At 46.1% G+C, this 20,659-nt stretch overlaps 1 protein-coding gene across 1 annotated transcript; it reads left to right on the forward strand.

Moving 5' to 3' along the window:
- Window positions 1-37: 37 nt before the first annotated feature.
- HSP90B1 (heat shock protein 90 beta family member 1) lies at window positions 38-20,360 on the forward strand. Its single transcript, XM_075344724.1, has 18 exons — window positions 38-197; window positions 4,186-4,294; window positions 4,458-4,599; window positions 4,681-4,797; window positions 6,300-6,631; window positions 7,335-7,446; window positions 14,352-14,474; window positions 14,839-14,955; window positions 15,060-15,197; window positions 15,282-15,359; window positions 15,611-15,676; window positions 15,894-16,163; window positions 16,244-16,489; window positions 16,597-16,733; window positions 16,925-17,003; window positions 17,159-17,314; window positions 18,637-18,765; window positions 19,834-20,360. Exons 1-18 carry the CDS (start codon window positions 149-151, stop codon window positions 19,861-19,863), a joined length of 2,430 nt encoding a protein of 809 aa, XP_075200839.1. The 5' UTR covers window positions 38-148; the 3' UTR covers window positions 19,864-20,360.
- The last annotated feature ends 299 nt before the right edge of the window (window positions 20,361-20,659 follow it).

Here is a 20,659-nt window from a genome sequence, read left to right on the forward strand (position 1 = left end):
TATTGTGCGTGGTCAGCTACCATTGGAGGACGCTTGGAGTCCGCCCGGTGCCTGTCAGGGGGAGATATTAAAGCTTAGAGGCGGTCCGGGAGCTGCAGTTGTCGGTAAAGAACAAGGAGGCCTGGAGTGTGCGCCCGGAGCTGTCACCATGAGGAAGCTGTGGGCTATTGGCCTGTGCGTCGTGCTCCTGGCATGTGGTGAGTGCAGTGTGAGGGAAGTGCTGGGGCAGTCCGTGCAGGGCGCTTTCTAGAAGCTTCCTGTCCGGCTTCCATCAGTAGGAGGAGGATCTGGAAGTGTCTTCATCTGAGTGCATGCCATCCCCTCAGCGCCCTGTTATTGGGGTGCGGGTACAATGGAGCTGCTTGTATGACAGTCATAGCCGCCTCACCCCTCATGGCAGGGCTCCTGTATCTGCACTGGGCTCCATAGCTGAGCTGCCATGCCCTCTGTGCCAGGCTGGGGATTCATGTGCTGGGCTCCATAGCTGAGCTGCCATATCTCCTGTGCCAGGCTGGGGATTCATGCGCTGGGCTCCATAGCTGCCATGCCCTCTGTGCCAGGCTGGGGATTCATGCACTGGGCTCCATAGCTGCCATGCCCTCTGTGCCAGGCTGGGGATTCATGCACTGGGCTCCATAGCTGCCATGCCCTCTGTGCCAGGCTGGGGATTCATGCACTGGGCTCCATAGCTGCCATGCCCTCTGCCAGGCTGGGGATTCATGCACTGGGCTCCATAGCTGCCATGCCCTCTGTGCCAGGCTGGGGATTCATGCACTGGGCTCCATAGCTGCCATGCCCTCTGTGCCAGGCTGGGGATTCATGTGCTGGGCTCCATAGCTGAGCTGCCATATCTCCTGTGCCAGGCTGGGGATTCATGCGCTGGGCTCCATAGCTGAGCTGCCATGCCCTCTGTGCCTGGCTGGGGATTCATGCACTGGGCTCCATAGCTGCCATGCCCTCTGTGCCAGGCTGGGGATTCATGCACTGGGCTCCATAGCTGCCATGCCCTCTGTGCCAGGCTGGGGATTCATGCACTGGGCTCCATAGCTGCCATGCCCTCTGTGCCAGGCTGGGGATTCATGCACTGGGCTCCATAGCTACCATGCCCTCTGTGCCGGGCTGGGGATTCATGCGCTGGGCCCCATAGCTGAGCTGCCATGCCCTCTGTGCCTGGCTGGGGCATTCATGCGCTGGGCTCCATAGCTGAGCTGCCATGCCCTCTGTGCCTGGCTGGGGCATTCATGCGCTGGGCTCCATAGCTGAGCTGCCATGCCCTCTGTGCCTGGCTGGGGCATTCATGCGCTGGGCTCCATAGCTGAGCTGCCATGCCCTCTGTGCCTGGCTGGGGCATTCATGCGCTGGGCTCCATAGCTTAGCAGCCACTTGTTGTCCCCTTTGTTTTCAGGGGTCAATGCCTTATTACAAAGTGACCATAGCTGGATCTCATTAGTCTGTCACCTGATGGCTTATGTTAAAGTGCCTCTCCACCTGACTGCTATCCCCATCCTCCAATACTGCCTCTGACTGGCTCTCCTTACAGCAAGCTGTTGGAACTGAGTGTTTAGAGTTCTGTATTCTGAAGATCTCTAGGTAGCTGGACTTCCAGAAGGGAAGAGGTTGCTCAAATATTTCACCTTGCATGTTCTGTATCCATCCTTAGATAAAAGGATTAAAATATTAAATTGTAACCTTTCTTTTCATTTCTTTTATTGATCAATATTACACATGAAAATAAGCAGCTTTGTAATACATCTTATCAGACAAATGTTTGGGGTTTTTTTTTATTGCCAGTATTGATCAGTTATTATCAAAATTCTCAGTTCTGCAGTAAAATCCGTATTCAGTGAAGCCTTTCCCATTACTGAGATAGGAGATGGTGCTGATGAGATTCTATGATGGGAGGAGCTAGAGGCAGAGCTCCGCCTCTTCTCTGCATAGAATCTCATCAGCACAATCTGCCATCTCAGTAATGGGAAAGGCTTCACTGAATACAGATTTTACCTCCGAATTCAGAATTTTGATGATTGATCAATTCTGACAGAGAAAGATTTGTCTGATCTGAGATATATTAGAGTTGCTTATTTTTATGTGGACTATTGCTATATTGCATACATGCTGAGATGCACATGGCCGACTTCTACTGCCTTCATTGACTGTGACTGTGTGAAGTAGCCAAGCACTGTACATTGCAGTCCCATAGACAATGAAAGGAACCATGGTTGAGCATGTGCACTTTAAATTCATTCTACATGGGGCTCTGCTTAGCCTGGGTGCCAAGCCCTGTTATCATAATCGTAGAGGGTCCCAGCAGATCAAACCGCTAGTAATCGGTAAGTTATTCTCGTCCTATTGATGGGGATAGCTTAATATTTTGGGAATAACTCTTTAAAGTACACTATTCACCAGAATTTTCCTAAATAACCTAAAGCCAGTGCTGTACTGGCACTATCATGCTGATTCTATACATACCATTAGTGGTCAGCTCGGATATATAGGTTTTGAAACACAAGCAAACTTTGTAAAATGAGCAGCTTTTTGAATGACCGCAGCTGCTGATCAGCTAATAGCTGGAGTGGGTATTCATGGTGATTCCTAACCCCCTGCCTCTTGTTCCTTTCCCAATCTGTTATTTATGCTAAGTGGCTAGAAGGACCTGTGCTGATGTCATACCCATGTGACCAGAAGGGTCGGGCCCTCAGCCAACAGAAAATGTTGCTTCCTGGTATCCGCTATGTTGGGTGAGACCCCGCCCCTTCAGGTCACATGGGCATGACATCAGCACAGGTTCTTCTAGCAGTTAATAAAACAATTCTATAATAGAATTAGCATAAATAATGGGGAGGACACACAGGCAGGGATCAGGAATCACTATAAATACCCACCCCAGCTATCAGCTGATCCTCAGCTGCTGCCACTCCGATGCTCATTTTCCAACCTTTACTTGCTTGGGTTTCAAAACCTATACATCTGAGCTCACCACTACAGATATGTATAGAATCAGCCTGATGGTGCCAGTATAGCACTGGCTTTAGGTTATATAGGAAAATCCTAGTGATTGGTGCGCTTTAAAGCATCTACACTTGTTTGTAATATAATAGTAATAGAAATCAGTGAGTCGTACTTAATTCGGATGTGAATTGCCCCAATGTCCTGGCTACTGTAAGTTTCTGACATCTTGTTTATTAAATGCTCAATCCCAATTTGAGAGGCATTTTCTAGGAACTCTCTTGTTCCAGTCCTCTGGTTATTCCTTCTGACTGTATATAAATTGATGACCAGGTGAAACATGTTCTTCTTAAGGGAAATCTGTCATGTTAAAAATGGAAGGTATCTGATCACCTGGAACCATGTTAGGAAGCAGGAGGAGTTGGTCAGATTGATAGACATTTCTCTGAGAAAAGTTAAGGTAAAACTTGCTTTTCTTCATTGAAATCTTTGGTGTTTCTAGACCTGAGTCCAGTGGGCAGTGCTTTTCAGTGATTGATTGCTATCTATCCATGGACAGGTAAAAGGGAAGACTGTCAATCACTATTAGGACCGCCCACTGGACGCCTATGTTTATAAACACCAGGATTTTGATGAATAAAATACAATTATACTAAATATACTTCCACAATCCTATATATCATCTTGTCCACAGATCGTACTGTACAACATGACAGGTTCTTTTATTTTAAATGATATTCTTTCCTACTGGCCCATTTAACTGGAAGTGTTGAGTCTTCCTAGGATTCATTTATAACTTCATAAAGGAATATAAAATAAAAACTAAACCATACAAGAGATGCCATACATCTGTGGCCCAAAACTTTGTAGAGAAAAAAATACCGTGCTCATTGTCAGCTTGTTTGGCATGCTGGGACATCGTATGCCACGTTCACACTAGCACATGTCATGACCTATATAGGGGCCCCAATGCCTGGACTAACTGCGGGTCTCTTGACATGACCTTGCAACCTGAGACGTCTAGTCCAGGCATTGTAGTCCATATACGCACCATGAAATGCGGCCTTACACAGCAGTCCAGGAGCCGCTGGTAGTCTTCTGCTTCACAAAGGTATACATAACCTGGCACATCACCCTCCAGCATACTGAATGCAATGTTCATGCAGTTTCTGCCTTTTTAACTGAACATTTTCAAGGACAAACCACTAAACTATTGTTTCCTATAAAAATGTCTTGCAGTGTCTGTCAGAGCGGAGGAGGATGATGATGTAGACATCGATGGAACTGTGGAAGATGACCTGGGAAAAAGCCGAGACGGGTCACGGACAGATGATGAAGTAGTAAGCAGGTCTGTCTCATGAGTTGTGCTAACATTACATAATGCAAATCTCACAGCTGATGTGTTCATAGGCAAATCTAATGTAAGAAAATGGTTACTGCATCTCGTGTCACTAGATCACACACAAGCTTGGCTGAGCATCTAATAATTGCTGTCCACTTCCTTTATATAGAGAGGAGGAAGCCATCCAACTAGATGGGCTCAATGCTGCGCAGATTAAGGAGATCCGAGAGAAATCTGAAAAGTTTGCATTTCAGGCAGAAGTGAACAGGATGATGAAACTGATCATTAACTCTCTGTACAAGAACAAAGAGGTAACAGTCATATTATGCTGCTGTGCATCACTTCAAGCGCTGATAATAGCAACTATACTCATTACAATTATTCCCCCCCAGATTTTCCTTAGGGAGTTGATCTCCAATGCTTCGGATGCGCTTGACAAGATCCGTCTCATGTCTTTGACTGATGACAATGCCCTTGCTGCTAATGAAGAATTGACTATTAAAATAAAGGTACACTATCATTGTGTTAGATGCTTACCTAGTGCGGAGCTATTTAAAGCTAATCTGTCACCAGGTTTTTGCTACCCCATATAAGCAGTTAACATTTAGGGGCAGACAGATTCCATTGATATTACTTACTGGGGTGCTTGCTGCAATGTTGGATTAACCCCTTCACCCCCAAGCAGTCTTTTTTATTTATTTATTTATTTATTTATTTTTTTCCCCACTCCCCTTCTTCCTAGAGCCGTAACTTTTTTTTTTTTTTTTTTTTTTTTCTGTCAACCTTGCCATATGAGAGCTTATGTTTTTTTGCGGGACGAGTTCTACTCTTAAATGAAACCAGAAGTTTTACCATATAGTGTACTGGAAAACTGCAAAAAAAAAAAATTCCAAGTGCAATTGCATGATTGTTTTTGGGATATTTTATTCAGTGTTCACTATATGGTAAACCTGATGTCTCAGTGTGATGCCTCAGGTCGGTACGAGTTTGTAGACACCAAACAAGTATAGGTTTACTTCTATCTAAGGGGTTAAAAAAAATTAACAAGTTTGTCCAAAAAGGCGCACTTTTTGCACTTTTTTTTTTTTGTGACCCGTAGTGTTCTCATTTTTTCGGGATCTATGGCTCAGTGATGGCTTATTTTTGCGTCTCAAACTGACGTTTTTAATGGTACCACTTTTGCACAGAAGTGCCGTTTTGATCGGCTGTTGTTGCATTTTGTGCAAAATTCACAGCGACAAAACTTAATTTTGGCGTTTGGAATTTTTTTGCCGCTACACAGTTAACCAATCAAATTAATTTATTTTCTACTTTGATAGATCGGGTGTTTCTGAATGCGGCGATACCAAATGTGTGTATTTATTTTTTTTAACCCTTTCATTTTCAATGGGGGGTGACTTGAACTTTAAGGTTTTATTTTAAAACTAAGCCGCACATGTCTACTGTTCAAATCAGCTGATATGTGCAGCGATCGCTGCCAGTGGCAGCTGGCACTCATTAGCCTGACACGATCCATGATGTACCCAATACATCCTGTCGTGTAGAGGTAAAATGATTATTTGCAATAGATCTACCAGTTCTCTGAATGCTTAGCTCTGTATAATCCCGTTAACTCCACTGATCAGTAACTTTCTGCCTCTGCACAGTGTACACGGAAAATTCCCAATCAGTGGTGTAGGCAGGGTTTTCCAGAGCTCATGAATATGGAGTACTAGATGGTAGCAAGTTTACTAGTCCTCTAGTGGTTATCTCCCGCTAATAAAACTTTGTAATCAAAACGATAGCAAGCATCCCAGAAAGTGATGCATTACTGGAATCTGGGTCTCTGTCTATACATCATGCCTCTCAGATTTGGTGAGGAAAAACCTGGTGACATTCCCTTTCTGCTTTTGATGAAGTGGTCACAAATAGTGTACAATGTGGTTATGTTGAGCAATGTTATTGGTGTTGCATATTGTTTTTTGAGTCTGTAATCTTACATTTAGCTAATCTCTTTGCATCTTTCCCTTAGTGTGATAAAGAAAAGAATATGCTGCATATTACAGATACTGGCATTGGCATGACAAAGGATGAGCTTGTAAGGAATTTGGGAACAATTGCTAAATCCGGCACTAGTGAATTTTTGAATAAGTTCACAGAAGCCCAAGAGGAAGGGCAGTCTACATCGGAGCTCATCGGCCAGTTTGGTGTTGGCTTCTATTCTGCTTTCTTAGTTGCAGATCGTGTGATCGTAACATCAAAACATAATAACGATACACAACACATTTGGGAGTCTGACTCCAATGAGTTCTTTGTGACAGATGATCCTCGCGGTGACACACTGGGCAGAGGCACAACTATCACGTAAGTTGGATGGATGTTTGAGGAACATGATGGGCTTTCTGAATATAAAGCCTAATCACTATACAAGGATTTTGTTTTTGTAAGACAATGTTTTCATTCATCACCATTTTGTAAGATATCTGCTTAGTGTTTCCAGCTGACTAAAGATTGGCTTTATCCATCCTGCGTTTGTAGGAGTGGAAACCACAATCTATTTCCGATTACACTCTTAAAGAGGTTGTTTGATACCAGGATAACCCCTATAGATTTCATGTTTCCCCCAGGTAAAACTAACTATTATACTCTCCTCCCATACTTGTTTCAATCATCCAGCAGTGTCCAGAATTGCTTTGCTGGGCTCACATGGGGTTGTGACATCAAGTCCTGCTTCCAATCAGCGCTGGCTTCCTTCTCCCTGCCTTGGGGAGAGCCCCGGTAATGCGATCCTGGATACTGCTGGAAGGGTGCTGTTACAGGAGGTGAGTATATAGTATTAGTTTTACCTGGGTGAAACATGGAATCAAAAGGGGTTATCCTAGTAGTGGACACCCCCCCACCCCCAACCTCCCCCTTTTTAAACTTCATGTACACACTTTAGAAAAAAAGCTGGCTATTTCTTGGTCAACAAAGCCACTAACTTGGATATAGATTAGTTCTGGCAAACGTGAAATGAATGAAGACTATTGCCTTCTCAATACTAATGAAAAAATTCCTCTTTTATTAGCTTGGTCTTGAAGGAAGAAGCAACTGATTATCTTGAACTGGAAACAATTAAATCTCTTGTGAGGAAATATTCCCAGTTTATCAACTTCCCCATATATGTCTGGAGCAGTAAGGTAAGGACCTGTTTAGTGCATCTTGACTTGTGTGGGTATACCCCTAAATACCGTATTTTGTTTTATAAGATTCACCGGATTATAAGATGCACCCCAAATTTAGAGAGCCAAACAAAGGGGTTGAAAATGGGGTCAATCTTATAATATAGTGGTGTCTTACCATCTGGGGCAACAGCGGTGGTGGAATGAGGTCACAGGAGGCAGAGGTGGTGGTGAAGGGTAATGCTTTGGGTGGTGTGGCAGTTGCCTCGGCCATCCAGAAAATGTCGGCTTTGTGGGCGTCAAGGAAATGGCACATAGTCGGCACGTGCACAGATTGCGTTCTCGGCTGTCATTGAGCTGAGAGCTAAATATGTGTTGTGCTGATTCTGGGTGCCATTTCTTTGAAGCAAACACCGCTGACCCCTTCTGGATGGCTCCTGCCTTGCAGCACCGCACTACTCTGCCCCTGCCTCCTATGACCACCTCCCGATAAGTTACAATCGAATTATAAGACACACTCCTCATTTCTTTGTCGCTCCATTGGGAGACCCAGACAATTGGGTGTATAGCTTCTGCCTCCGGAGGCCACACAAAGTATTACACTTTAAAAAGTGTAACCCCTCCCCTCTGCCTATACACCCTCCCGTGCATCACGGGCTCATCAGTTTTATGCTTTGTGTTGAAGGAGGCACACATTCACTCAAGCTCCCATTTTAGTCAGCAGCAGCTGCTGATTGTATCGGATGGAAGAAAAGAGGGCCCCCAACAGGGCCCCCGGCATGCTCCCTTCTCACCCCTCTAAGTCGGCGGTGCTGTTAAGGTTGAGGTACCCATTGCGGGTACAAAGGCTGGAGCCACATGCCGTTTTTCCTTCACCATCCCTTAGAGGCTCTGGGAGAAGTGGGATCCTAACCGGTCACCATTCACTGGGACCGGGCTCCCTCCGCAGCCCCTGGGGGAATCTGCCGGACAGGAGACTGGGTATCATCAGGGACAGGCCCTGCATCTAAAAGGTACTCTGTCCCCTTGGGGACGGTGCATGGAGCGCCTGTGTCAGACGCTGCAGCGGCTGCTGTTTGTGACGACCATGACTACCGCGCCGACCGTGCTTGTTTGCCGGCCGCGTTATTAAATTTAGTCCCCGGCTTCATGCGGCCTAGTACCATAACTCCCGCCCCCGGGCCTGCCAGTCAGGGGTAAGGGTGGGACGGTGGACTGGATGTCGGCAGTGAGGGCTGGAGCATACTTAGGTGTCCTCCTCCCCCCTCACTGATCACTGTGGGGCACCAGATTCCCGCACTTTATTAGTCACCGGCTACGGCTCCCTCCTCCCCTGAGAGCTCCGGCAGCCATTTTTACAATCACTTCTGCCGGTGGAGGATTTCAGAACGAGCTCTGCAGCTCTGGGAGGCCCAGGCAGGGAATCTGGTGGACACACACCGCTTTGGGCGGTTGGTAAGCCACACCGGTTACCTGGTGCTGGCCCCCCTAGGGTGCTGAAGTGTGTGTGAATGTGTGTGTGTGAATGTGAATGTGTGTGTGTGTGTGTGAATGTGTGTGTGTGTGTGTGAATGTGTGTGTGTATAATGTGTGTATAATGTGTGTATAATGTGTGTATAATGTGTGTATAATGTGTGTATAATGTGTGTATAATGTGTGTATAATGTGTGTATAATGTGTGTATAATGTGTGTATAATGTGTGTATAATGTGTGTATAATGTGTGTATGTGTGAGTATAATGTGTGAATGTGTGTGTATAATGTGTGAATGTGTGTGTATAATGTGTGAATGTGTGTGTGTGTGTGTGTGTGTGTGTGAGTGTGTGTATATAATATATGTAATTTTCTCTGTTCGGCAGCATTGTTTTGCTTTTGGTTATATACCCTCAGTGATCACTCTCAGAGGAGACAACAGCATGTCGTCCGCAAAGAGCAAGGGTGCCAAGACACAGGGTTATTTTGCAACCTGTACCTCTTGTGCGGCTATCTTACCTGCAGGTTCCACCTACCCTCACTGCTCACAGCAATGCTCGGCCCCTGTGGCACTCACTCAGCCGGAGCCTCGGGCACTGGTGGGACCCTCGGCTCAGGTAGAACCGCCGGCTTCCACTGTCCAGGTGGCAGGGACAGAGTTTGCAGTTTTGGCTGAGAAACTCTGAGTCGCTTTCACAATCCATGGCTCAGTCTATGGACAGATGGTCTGCTAAGATACTAGAAGCCTTGCAGTCCAGATCGGTACTTACACAGGCCCCGGGCACTGTGAGTTCATCGCCCCCAGGCCCCTCTCGGTCTGCGCAGCAGAGTGCTCCTGGGGTGACACCTAGGTCCCACGGGGAGGACTCCGACACGGACTGCAGTCCCAGACCGGCTAAGCGGGCTCGCTGGGAACCTTCCCCGACTTCATCACGCTTTTCGGGGTCTCAGCTTGAGGACTCTCTGGAGGATGAAGCGGAGGTCGCAGCTCAGGGCTCTGATCCTGACATTGCTCTCAATCTTGATACACCTGAAGGGGATGCCATAGTAAATGACCTTATAGTGTCCATCAACCAGGTGCTAGATCTTTCTCCCCCAACTCCACCTATAGAGGAGTCGGCTTCGCAGCAGGAGAAACACCAGTTTAGGTTTCCCAAACGTACACGGAGTGCGTTTTTCGATCACTCTAACTTCAGAGATGCTGTCCAGAAGCACAGAGCATTTCCGGACAAGCGCTTTACTAAGCGCCTTAATGACACACGTTACCCCTTCCCCCCCTGACGTAGTTAAGGGTTGGGCTCAGTGTCCCAAGGTGGATCCTCCAGTCTCTAGACTGGCAGCTAGATCCGTAGTATCAGTGGCAGATGGTTCATCGCTCAAGGATGCCACTGACAGGCAAATAGAGCTCCTGATGAAATCCATCTATGAAGCCATAGGCGCGTCTTTTGCCCCGGCCTTTGCAGCCGTGTGGGCACTCCAAGCTATCTCAGCTTGTCTGTCTGAGATTAATGCGGTCACACGTACCTCTGCTCCGCAAGTTGCGTCTTTGACTTCGCAGGCGTCGGTATTTTCATCCTACGCCATGAATGCCGTCCTGGACTCTGCGAGCCGTACAGCGGTAGCGTCCGCCAATTCGGTGGCAGTCCGCAGGGCCATGTGGCTACGCGAATGGAAGGCAGACTCTGCTTCCAAGAAGTTCTTAACCGGTTTGCCATTTTCTGGCGACCGTTTGTTTGGCGAGCGATTGGATGAAATTATTAAACAATCCAAGGGAAAGGACTCGTCCTTAGCTCAGCAACGAAAAATTCAATCGAGGTTTCGGTCCTTTCGGCCCTCAGCCAGGTCCCAATCCTCCACGTCCAACAGGCCAGAGAAGGGCCAGAGGAACTCTTATGCATGGCGGTCTAAGTCACGTCCTCCAAAGACCGCCGGAGGAACCGTCTCCAAGGCGGCCTCCTCATGACTTTCGGCCTCCCCAAACCGCATCCTCGGTCGGTGGCAGGCTCTCCCGCTTTTGCGACGCCTGGTGGCCACATGTCCAAGACCGATGGGTGAGAGACATTCTGTCTCACGGTTACAGGATAGAGCTCAGCTCTCGTCCTCCGACTCGTTTCTTCAGAACATCTCCTCCCCCCGAGCGAGCTGATGCACTTTTTCAGGCGCTGAACACTCTGAAGGCAGAAGGAGTTGTGACCCCCGTTCCCCTTCAAGAACGTGGTCGCGGTTTTTACTCCAACTTGTTCGTGGTGCCAAAAAAGGACGGATCATTCCGTCCCGTTCTGGACCTCAAACTGCTCAACAGACACGTGAGAACCAGACGGTTTCGGATGGAATCTCTCCGCTCTGTCATCGCTTCGATGTCCCAAGGAGACTTCCTAGCATCAATCGACATCAGGGATGCTTATCTCCATGTGCCGATTGCACCAGACCATCGCTTCCTGCGTTTCGCCATCGGGGACGAACACCTTCAGTTTGTGGCACTGCCTTTCGGCCTGGCGACAGCCCCACGGGTCTTCACCAAGGTCATGGCATCAGTGGTGGCGGTCCTACACTCTCAGGGCCACTCGGTGATCCCTTACTTAGACGATCTCCTAGTCAAGGCACCCTCCTGGGTGGCATGTCAACACAGCCTGACCATTGCTCTGGAGACTCTCTCCAGAGGTTCGGGTGGATCATCAATTTCCCAAAGTCAAAATTGACACCGACCCAATCACTGACTTACCTCGGGATGGAGTTTCATACTCTCTCAGCGATAGTCAAGCTTCCGCTGGACAAACAGCGTTCGCTGCAGACAGGGGTGCACTCTCTTCTTCGGGCCCAGTCACACCCCTTGAGGCGCCTCATGCACTTCCTAGGGAAGATGGTGGCAGCAATGGAGGCAGTTCCCTTTGCGCAGTTTCATCTGCGTCCACTTCAATGGGACATTCTCCGCAAATGGGACAGGAGGTCGACATCCCTAGACAGGAACGTCTCTTTCACTGGCAGCCAAAACCTCTCTTCAGTGGTGGCTTCTTCCCACTTCTTTGTCGAAGGGAAAATCCTTCCTGCCCCCATCCTGGGCTGTGGTCACGACGGACGCGAGTCTGTCAGGGTGGGGAGCGGTCTTTCTCCACCACAGGGCTCAGGGAACCTGGACTCAGCCAGAGTCCTCCCTTCAGATCAATGTTCTGGAGATAAGGGCAGTGTATCTAGCCCTAAAGGCGTTCCATCGGTGGCTGGAGGGCAGGCAGATCCGCATACAGTCGGACAACGCCGCAGCGGTCGCGTACATCAACCACCAGGGCGGCACACGCAGTCGTCAAGCCTTCCAAGAAGTTCGGCGGATTCTGCTGTGGGCGGAGGCCACAGCCTCCACCATCTCCGCATTTCACATCCCGGGCGTAGAAAACTGGGAAGCAGACTTTCTCAGTCGCCAGGGCATGGACGCAGGGGAATGGTCTCTTCACCCGGACGTGTTCCAAGAGATCTGTTGCCGCTGGGGAACGCCGGACATCGACCTCATGGCGTCTCTGCACAACAACAAAGTCCCGGCATTCATGGCACGGTCTCAAGATCACAGAGCTCTGGCGGCGGACGCATTAGTTCAGAATTGGTCGCAGTTTCGACTGCCCTATGTATTTCCTCCTCTGGCACTGCTGCCCAGAGTGTTACGCAAGATCAGGTCTGACTGCCGCCGCGCCATCCTCGTCGCTCCAGACTGGCCGAGGAGGTCGTGGTACCCGGATCTGTGGCACCTCACGGTGGGTCAACCGTGGGCACTTCCAGACCGACCAGACTTGCTGTCTCAAGGGCCATTTTTCCATCTGAATTCTGCAGTCCTCAACCTGACTGTGGCCATTGAGTCCTGGCTCCTAGCGTCCTCAGGGTTTTCTCAAGATGTCATTGCCACTATGAGACAGGCCAGGAAACCAACGTCCGCCAAAATCTATCACAGGGCTTGGAGGATCTTCTTATCCTGGTGCGCTGATCGGGGTTTTACCCCCTGGCCGTTTGCCTTACCCACTTTTCTTTCCTTCAATCCGGAATGGACAAGGGTTTGTCTCTCGGCTCTCTCAAGGGCCAAGTATCGGCGCTTTCCGTGTTTTTTCAAAAGCTTCTAGCCAGGCTTCCGCAGGTCCGCACGTTCCTGCAGGGAGTTTGCCACATAGTCCCACCTTACAAGCGTCCGCTGGAACCCTGGGATCTTAACAGGGTGCTAACGGCTCTTCAGAAACCACCTTTCGAGCCGCTGCGGGATGTCTCTTTATCACGTCTTTCGCAGAAGGTGGCCTTCCTAGTGGCAGTCACATCACTTCGGAGAGTGTCTGAGCTAGCAGCGCTGTCATGCAAAGCCCCCTTCCTGGTGTTTCACCAGGATAAGGTGGTTCTGCGTCCGGTCCCGGAATTTCTCCCTAAGGTGGTATCCCCTTTTCATCTCAATCAGGATATCTCCTTACCTTTTTGCCCTCATCCAGTTCACCAATGTGAAAAGGATTTGCACTTGTTAGATCTCGTGAGAGCACTCCGGCTCTACGTGTCTCGCACGGCGCCCCTGTGCCGTTCTGATGCGCTCTTTGTCCTTGTCGCTGGCCAGCGTAAGGGGTCGCAGGCTTCCAAGTCAACCTTGGCTCGGTGGATCAAGGAACCGATTCTTGAAGCCTACCGTTCTTCTGGGCTTCCGATTCCTTCAGGGCTGAAAGCCCATTCTACCAGAGCCGTGGGTGCATCCTGGGCATTGCGGCACAGGGCTACGGCTCAGCAGGTGTCAGGCGGCTACCTGGTCTAGTCTGCACACTTTCACGAAACCCTATCAGGTGCATGCCTATGCTTCGGCAGATGCCAGCCTAGGTAGGCGAGTCCTTCAGGCGGCGGTTGCCCACCTGTAAGAGGGGGCCGTTTTTCGGCTCTTTTTATCGAGGTATTCTTTTACCCACCCAGGGACTGCTTTTGGACGTCCCAATTGTCTGGGTCTCCCAATGGAGCGACAAAGAAGGGAATTTTGTTTACTTACCGTAAATTCCTTTTCTTCTAGCTCCTATTGGGAGACCCAGCACCCGCCCCTGTTCCCTTCGGGCTGGTTGTTCTTTTGTGTACACATGTTGTTCATGTTGAATTGTTCTTTTGGTTCATGGTTTTCAGTTCTCCGAACATCCTTCGGATTGAATTTACCTTAGACCAATTTATAAGTTTCCTCCTTCCTGCTTTTGCACCAAAACTGAGGAGCCCGTGATGCACGGGAGGGTGTATAGGCAGAGGGGAGGGGTTACACTTTTTAAAGTGTAATACTTTGTGTGGCCTCCGGAGGCAGAAGCTATACACCCAATTGTCTGGGTCTCCCAATAGGAGCTAGAAGAAAAGGAATTTACGGTAAGTAAACAAAATTCCCTTCTTTCCTACCAACTTTTTGGAAGCAAAAATTCTGTTTATCTGAAAAATACAAGACTCAATGTGCTTCTTGTGATCTTTTCTAGACTGAGACTGTCGAAGAGCCACTTGATGAAGATGAAGCAGCAAAGGAGGAAAAGGAAGAAGAGACTGATGAAGAAGCTGCTGTTGAGGAGGAGGATGAAGAAAAGAAGCCCAAGACTAAAAAGGTCAGCTCTAGCACAGACAATATATCCCTTTAACCTTCTATTATATGCAGGGGATTCAGTAATGTCAGTCATGTCTTCCTGAATCTGGCATAGCATACAAGATCTAACATGAAAGTGATTGAGGGATTTCACCAGCACAAAACTCCAGGCATCTTGTTCTTTAAAATAAAACTTCTTTATTTCTTGTCATTAAAAAGTCCATGCTATAGTGGTTAAGCCCATGTTAGAGTTACTTTCTATGTATATGGACTGGCTCTCCAAACCTTTTCTCCGTGCACAGCCCAGGAATTTTGGCTTCCATTGCACAGGTGAGCTGGGCAAAAAACTTTTTTACTAAAGATCTAACATGAGTATTTCCACCCAGGTTGAGAAAACCATCTGGGACTGGGAGCTCATGAATGACATCAAGCCAATCTGGCAAAGGCCGTCAAAGGAAGTTGAGGAGGATGAATACAAAGCCTTCTACAAATCATTCTCCAAGGTGAGCTACATTCTCAGGTTAAAATTGGCAGCTCTTGAATTTCAGCCTTAGTGTTTCAACGCCTAATATTGAAAGGAAATACAACATTTCTATTTCTCTTCCAGGAAAGTGATGAACCCTTGGCTCACATCCACTTCACTGCAGAAGGAGAAGTCACTTTCAAGTCAATCTTGTTTATCCCCTCAAGTGCCCCACGAGGACTGTTTGATGAATATGGCTCTAAAAAGAGTGACTTTATTAAGGTAGATTTACACTTTTAAAGTGGTGCCACTTATTTACACCATGAAGAGATGGTATGTTTTCTAAATGGCAAATTCTTGTTCCAGCTTTATGTCAGACGAGTCTTTATAACTGATGACTTCCATGACATGATGCCCAAGTACTTGAACTTTGTCAAGGGAGTGGTAAGTTGGCCTTTTTACTTTATTTCTCCTCAAAGACTGGTTTAGCTACTCTGCCATATCTCTTGACCTGAGTGAACTGTCTCATTGGCATAGGTGAAGCAGTTGGCTCAGGTAAGGAGACCTAGCGGTCAGGCTGGGTCTTCGGATCCGAGCAATATCAATGTTTCATGGATGTGGGAAACTGGACGCCCCTTTTCCTGTTGCCTCCTAAAATAAAATCTGATTTTTTTTTTTTTTTTTTAATCCTGCAGGTTGATTCTGATGACTTGCCTCTTAATGTATCCAGAGAAACACTACAGCAGCACAAACTACTAAAGGTGTGTATTGATAGCATTAGATCTCTACCGTTATGTATGCTTAAGGAAGGAAGGAAAATCATATTTAGGTAATTTAGTAACTCTGCATTCAGTGTGGGAAAGTGACCTTACAGACATTGCATACATTTGCACTAAACTTGTGGGGGGGGTACCATTTTGTAAGTTGGTGACAATTTTCGCATATCCACACTCTCTTCTAATTTTATCTTTTTTCAAGGTTATACGAAAGAAACTGGTGCGTAAAACCCTAGACATGATCAAGAAAATCGCAGATGACAAATTCAATGATAAATTCTGGAAGGAATTTGGTACCAATGTTAAACTTGGCGTGATTGAAGACCATTCTAACCGAACCCGGTTGGCCAAGCTTCTCAGATTCCAGTCTTCTAACCACAAGACAGAGTTGACCAGCTTGGAGAGCTATGTGGAAAGAATGAAGGAGAAGCAAGATAAAATCTACTTTATGGCAGGGACCAGCAGGAAGGAGGTGACTTGTGCAGCTCTGCATTTCCCTTCATATTGCCTTGTAGGATGGATGTAAGAGCTCACTCTGGTTATATTTCTTAGGTGGAGACTTCTCCATTTGTTGAGCGTCTTCTGAAGAAGGGTTATGAAGTGGTGTTCCTTATTGAGCCTGTAGATGAGTACTGCATACAGGCATTGCCAGAGTTTGATGGCAAGAGGTTCCAGAATGTTGCCAAGGAAGGGCTGAAGTTTGATGAGAGTGAAAAGGCAAAAGAAGCCCGTGAAGCTTTGGAGAAGGAATATGAGCCTCTGTTAACATGGATGAAGGAAAAATCTCTTAAAGATCAGGTAGATTTAATACTTTTGCACATCCATTTTATTAATCTTTGTGGGAGGAAACCTAAGATTTATAATTTTTTTTATATTTTTTTTTTTTTTTTTTTTATTCCCATAAGATTGAAAAGGCCATCTTATCTCAGCGTTTGACACAATCTCCCTGTGCCCTTGTGGCAAGTCAGTATGGCTGGTCTGGCAATATGGAGAGGATAATGAAGGCTCAAGCATATCAGACTGGAAAAGACATTTCCACTAGGTTAGTCCCGGTTTCTTCATCCTTCTGCCTCCTGAGCAGGGCATATTTTGACTAGATGTAACAACTTGCCAAATGTGATATTTAAAAGGCATATCCATGTTATAGCAGTAGTAGCCCCTTTCAGCTTCCAGACCCGAGCCCATTGAAGGTGTTGTCTGGCCATTGCCTCAATTATGTAATCTTCATTTCAGCTATTACTCCAGCCAGAAGAAGACTCTTGAGGTTAATCCAAGGCATCCACTTATTAAAGATATGCTGAGAAGAGTAAAGGTAAGCAATACACTAGAACAGCCATTTCTTGTCTCAGACGGTCTTTCCTTTAGAATACAGGGGAATGATTAGACATTCTAAAAATTGTGCGATTACATTTATATGGCAGTTTCATGTTTGAAATGATGGAACTAAATCTGGTACTTCAATTACAGGAGAATGAAGACGACCAAACTGTGGCTGACCTTGCAGTTGTATTACTTGAGACTGCTACGTTGCGATCTGGATATCAATTACCAGACACCAAAGCATACGGAGACAGAATTGAAAGGATGTTGCGGCTAAGCTTAAATATTAACCTTGATGCACAGGTAATGGCTCTGGAATTTGCATGAATGTTTTTATAGAAATTTTATATACCATAGTGACTTGACTATCAGTTCTTGTAAGGGGGAAGAGGGGATTATTCATCCCAGTACTAAAAATCCCATTCACATATTGGCGTGACTACTATTTAAGGATGGATTCTGCATAAACTACAGATGAAATCTGACTCTAGTCCATGCATGTGAATTTATTAGCACTGTTCACACGCAGAAACTTTCCTAGAAGGTATTTGGTGATGCCATGAAAATAAGTATCATAGCACTTTTTTCAAATGGAAATTCTGCGGATTAGTATCATTGGATAACAGTGGGGCAGGACAAGGTGTTTTGGTGCCCAAAGCAAATTTACCCAGCTCTCTGACACATAAAAGAAAACAAAAAAAAAAACCAAATCACATTAAAGTGTGAATAAAAGCTTATATGACCTTGTCCTACGAGCACTTCATGGATGGTATCCAAATGTGGTGAAGACTAACCAAGGGAACAATGGAGTATGGCTTCACAGGCAAAATGATACTGAACTTAAGATGTTGCAAAGTATTAATTATATTTCCAATTTAACTGCAGTAATTAAAGGAAACCGGTCACCAGATTTGGGGCCTATAAGCTGCGGCCACCACCACTGGTCTCTTGTATACAGAATTTTAACATGCTGTATATAAGAGCCCAGGCTGCTGTGTAGCACAAACACTTTATAATACTCACCTAGAAGGTCGCTCTGGTGCAGACTGGTCAGATGGGTGCCTTCATTCTCTGGGACGGCACTATCTCATTCGGCCATCTTGGGTCTTCCTTTTTCTGAAGCTGGCATGCATGACGCATCCTACGTCATATACACTCGCCGGCACTGAGGTCCTGTGCAGGCGTACTTTGATCTTCCCTGCTCAGGGCAGATCAAAGTATTGAAGTGCCCCTGCTCAGGACCTAAATACCGGCCTGAGTGTATGACATGGGACACGTCATGCACACCGACTTCAGAAGAAGGAAGACAAAGATGGCTGAAAGGAGGTGCCGGTCCCGGAGAATGGAGACTCCAATCTGACCAGTCTACATCGGGGCGACCTTCTAGGTGAGTATTATAAAGTGTTTACGTGTTACAGTGGCCTGGGATCTTATATACAGCATGTTAGAATGCTGTATACAAAAGACCAGTGTTGGCCGCAGCTTATAGGCCCCAAATCTGGTGACAGGTTTCCTTTACTAATGTATCCAGTTATGCTTTGGTGCATAGCCTTGTATCACTGCTTAGGGGCTTTGGTGGTTATGCATACTGTTCATTGTAATTTAATGAGTATGCTTTGCAATAGGTGGAAGAGGAGCCAGAGGAAGAAGAAACGGCAGATGAAACGGAACAGGAAGATTCAGAAGACATTGAAGAAGTTGATGCAGAGGAAGATACGGAAAAGCCAGATGTGGAGGATCAGACAGATAAACCAGTAAGTGCTTGTGTTCCAGAACCTCATCATAGGAAGTGTTAAGATTCATTCATATGTTCCTCAGGAACAGAATCTCACATACTAGGAGTATGATCAGTGAGAAACTCACATTCATCTGGATAGTCTGCTCCAAAAACCACTGACTAAAAATCACAATATTGAAGAAACCTGTCAAAATTAGTGCTAATCTGCAGGTAAATGGCATTCAATTGTATGTTTAACTGTAACAATGATTACAGAGAGAAAATGAAGTTATTCTCCCTGCAGCTGCTTGCTTCCAGCCATTAAGACATTGCAGGGGGCTCTTAGTGGTCACTGCTCGCTACACAATGAACAAGCTGTTATCGCTCCCGCTTCACCATGATGGACAGCTTGCTCTGAAGCGGGTTTACCTGTATTTGGCTGTTAGTAAAGTTGCAGAGGGACACTTGGGACAAGACAGTAGTGGTTTCTCCTGTGTTCTTGCTCATGCTACATTAGCAGTAAATGGAGACCTCAGCAATGGTTTGTGTATGTACCAATGTAAACCATAAATGATTTAAAGGGAACCTGTCAGGTCCTTTATGCCCTCCAACTCACCATTCATGTGCCAAAATTCCCTGCATAACCAGCCCTGTAAAATCAGTTATATAAACATTTTATAGCATGTTGTTCCTGTGGGGATAGCATTATTTCCATGAGCTGGCTTATGAGGCACACTGACAAAATGAGCAGTATGCTCAAGAATTCCAGAAGCCGTAATGACACCGGCTCGTGGGGATCATGTTATGCCCACAGAGGTGTGATGGCATGGAAAGAGGGCCAACTAGTCTCAGGGAAACAATGCTGCTTGACTGGTCAAAGGCCTTATTGGCATATAAACAGCAGTTTTTAATTTTTATTTTTTTTTTTTTTTTTTTTAAACATTGATTTTAGTAAATGCCAATTTATACAGGGCTGGTTAGCAGAGAATTTTGACAACAGGTGAATGTTGGTGGGCATAAAAAAAACTTTTAAATTTATTTATTTTTATTTTTTTAAGAAATTTTGCATCAGTTCTAATTTTTATTTTTTTTTCTTGCTTTTCAGGAATCTACACATATAAAAGATGAATTCTAAATGCCATCTTGCAGCTGTTTAGGGTGGGTTTTTGTTTTTTTGACAGTGTTGGGAGGGTTTTTTAGTTTTGTTTTTTTTAAACCACATTCCTCATGAATGTAAATTTGTACTATTTATGAGTGTACTGTTGTAACATCTTTCAAACACAAGATTCAGGCAATTCCGTCTAACTCTCAAAGCACTGCTCGGAATAACTTTATTTGGATGTTGGAGGGATATCTCATACGACCTGCACTTGCCAGATATGGACTGGATATTTAATCACTGCGGTCACCATGCTGATTGAAGGACTGGACTTCGGAACAAATGTGAAACTTACAGCGTAACAGTTCAAAACAAATTGTGTGTAAATTGTTAATGTTTCATTCGGGGGGAAAAGAAGCCCAAATTTCCAGGCCAAGACACTTTTCCAGTTACCTGTTGTCACAATGTCACCGTCAATTTCCACAACAATCTTGCCTTTCAAAAATAAAGTTGTATGTGACTTTGTAATTCAACTGTTTGGGGGCTGAGTGGTCAGTGTACTCATTACTGTAACAGGCAGTGTGGGGGGCTTACAAAATTTTCAACTAGAATGATCCTGCCATATTTGATCAAACAAGTGAGAGTTATAATATGATGGCAGGATACCACTTTCCTTTGGAGAATTGTGATGTTAGGTGGTATTGATGATGGTTATACTTGCAAATACTTTTCCAGATTTGTGTTAGCCCAGATAACTTGCCATTGCAAAGGGTAATCTGCGACAAACAAATGCATACTTTAATCCCTTCAGCCCTGGCTGATTTTTGATAAA

The sequence above is a fragment of the Anomaloglossus baeobatrachus genome, chromosome 4 (genome assembly GCF_048569485.1).
Source record: "Anomaloglossus baeobatrachus isolate aAnoBae1 chromosome 4, aAnoBae1.hap1, whole genome shotgun sequence".
NCBI classification, from domain to species: domain Eukaryota; kingdom Metazoa; phylum Chordata; class Amphibia; order Anura; family Aromobatidae; genus Anomaloglossus; species Anomaloglossus baeobatrachus.